The sequence below is a fragment of the Saprolegnia diclina genome (assembly GCF_000281045.1).
Source record: "Saprolegnia diclina VS20 unplaced genomic scaffold supercont1.23, whole genome shotgun sequence".
Classification (NCBI taxonomy): Eukaryota; Oomycota; class Saprolegniomycetes; order Saprolegniales; family Saprolegniaceae; genus Saprolegnia; species Saprolegnia diclina.
The window spans coordinates 649,311-650,856 of record NW_008246090.1 but is presented as its reverse complement, the minus strand read 5'-3'; the positions used below and the strand labels follow the sequence as shown (position 1 = coordinate 650,856).

General features: G+C 60.2%; 1 protein-coding gene across 1 annotated transcript in view; it reads right to left on the bottom strand.

Moving 5' to 3' along the window:
• Window positions 1-1,440, bottom strand: part of SDRG_08010 (hypothetical protein) — a gene marked incomplete at its 5' end in the record, with an annotated part of 4,356 nt that extends 2,916 nt beyond the window's left edge. Inside the window, 2 exons of the mRNA XM_008613878.1 lie at window positions 27-194; window positions 234-1,440. Coding sequence (XP_008612100.1) covers window positions 27-194; window positions 234-1,440 — 1,375 coding nt within the window. The remainder of the gene's footprint in view (window positions 1-26; window positions 195-233) is intronic.
• Window positions 1,441-1,546: the final 106 nt, after the last annotated feature.

Sequence of the window (1,546 nt, the reverse complement as noted above, 5' to 3'; positions counted from 1 at the left end):
CCCGTCGGCCAGAAAGGCGTGGAGACCCGACGAGTTGAAGGTGGCCCAGTTAAAGTCGTTGGCCATCGACGTGCTCAGCGCCGAGACGTACGCAATGTTGCTAGCTATGGAGATCACCACGTAGGCAAGGCCGCTGAGCAATTTGAGGAGCTGAACAACGAGCTGTCTTCGATCGACAGACTCGGCGTGTCGCACTAACAGTTTGGGCAACTCGAGCAACAACGGTGCAATACGACAGCTCGCAAACGACGTCCGACGCCGGTGTGCTCGGAGTGTCGTCGGCTCGTGAAGCCGCCGCCAGAGCTTTATGTCAAACACGGCCCCACGAAACGAGAAGATGCCGCACATAGCAGCCGTCGGCGCATTCAAGTTTATGCTCGCAGCCACCGCGTCCGGGGATGCAACGGCAACGTACGCGAGCGGCAAGAGGGCATTTGGAAGTGTCGCTGCTGCCAGCGGCGCGGAATGCGTCGATCGGGCAGCAAGCAGTAGCGTTAGTAGTACCGAGACAGCAAGCACGAGACCGATTTCAACACATCGTGCCGTGCTGCCCACGTGGACAGTGCCACTGTTGCAGTAGACCATACCGTCCAAGTCAATGACGCTGCACTGCCGCGCAATCTCAGACGAGACACGGACCGGCGCCAAGACGTCTCGTGCGACAATGATGCTATACGCTGCCATATTGGTCCATGGCGCGACGCGGGAAACGACCGTCTGCGTATACGGTAAGACGACGTCGTGCAGCACGTAGACAAGCCAGAGCGTTTCACCACCGAGGACGCACGACGTAAAGAGAGCGCGAGGTGCGATCTCGAGGCGAGCAATGCTGGCGCTGAGCTGCAGCGGGCCCATGGACGCCGACGCCAAGCACGCCACCGCCGTGAGTGCACGCAAGAGCTTGAGGTTGCGCGTGAGCCAGACGGCGCCAACGACCTCATGGAAATGAAACCACGGACTCTCCAAGGACCGGTGGGCCGCAGCGAGCATACAACACAGACAGCCGACGAGACCGAGCGTATACGACGTGATCGCCGACAAATGGAAGAGGTACCATCCGAGCGTTGTCGGGGGGACAGGCGTCGGGGTCGCCACGCGGATGTTTTTCGCTGATAAGACGCGGTAACTTTGAACGTCCCCTTCGAGAAGAAGCGCTTCGCGGTCGTTCATGGCCCAGTCGTAAAGTGCAACCCAGCCAAAGAATGCAAACGAGTCATGCAAGAGCGGCAGCGACTCGATGGTCAGCTCGTCATCGCGCTGTACGATCTGAAGAAAGCCCATTGACGTCGCCTCAACAGACGTTGGCCGGTGCAGTGCGACGGGCGCCAAGTCTCTGGCCACGCGACGTGCGCGACCCAGCACATCGAGACAGTTGGTCACGTCGGTGGCGCGGCGCCCTTGGCGGCAAAGCAGCGCGGCGTCGACAGTATTGTCAAGCATTGCGATCGCAAAGAGCGTGCTCAGACGCCCCAGTTGAAGGCTCAGCGGCGCTTGCGTGCTGCACACGTCGGAGAAGGCGAAACTCTCTTGTACATACGCCACTGGT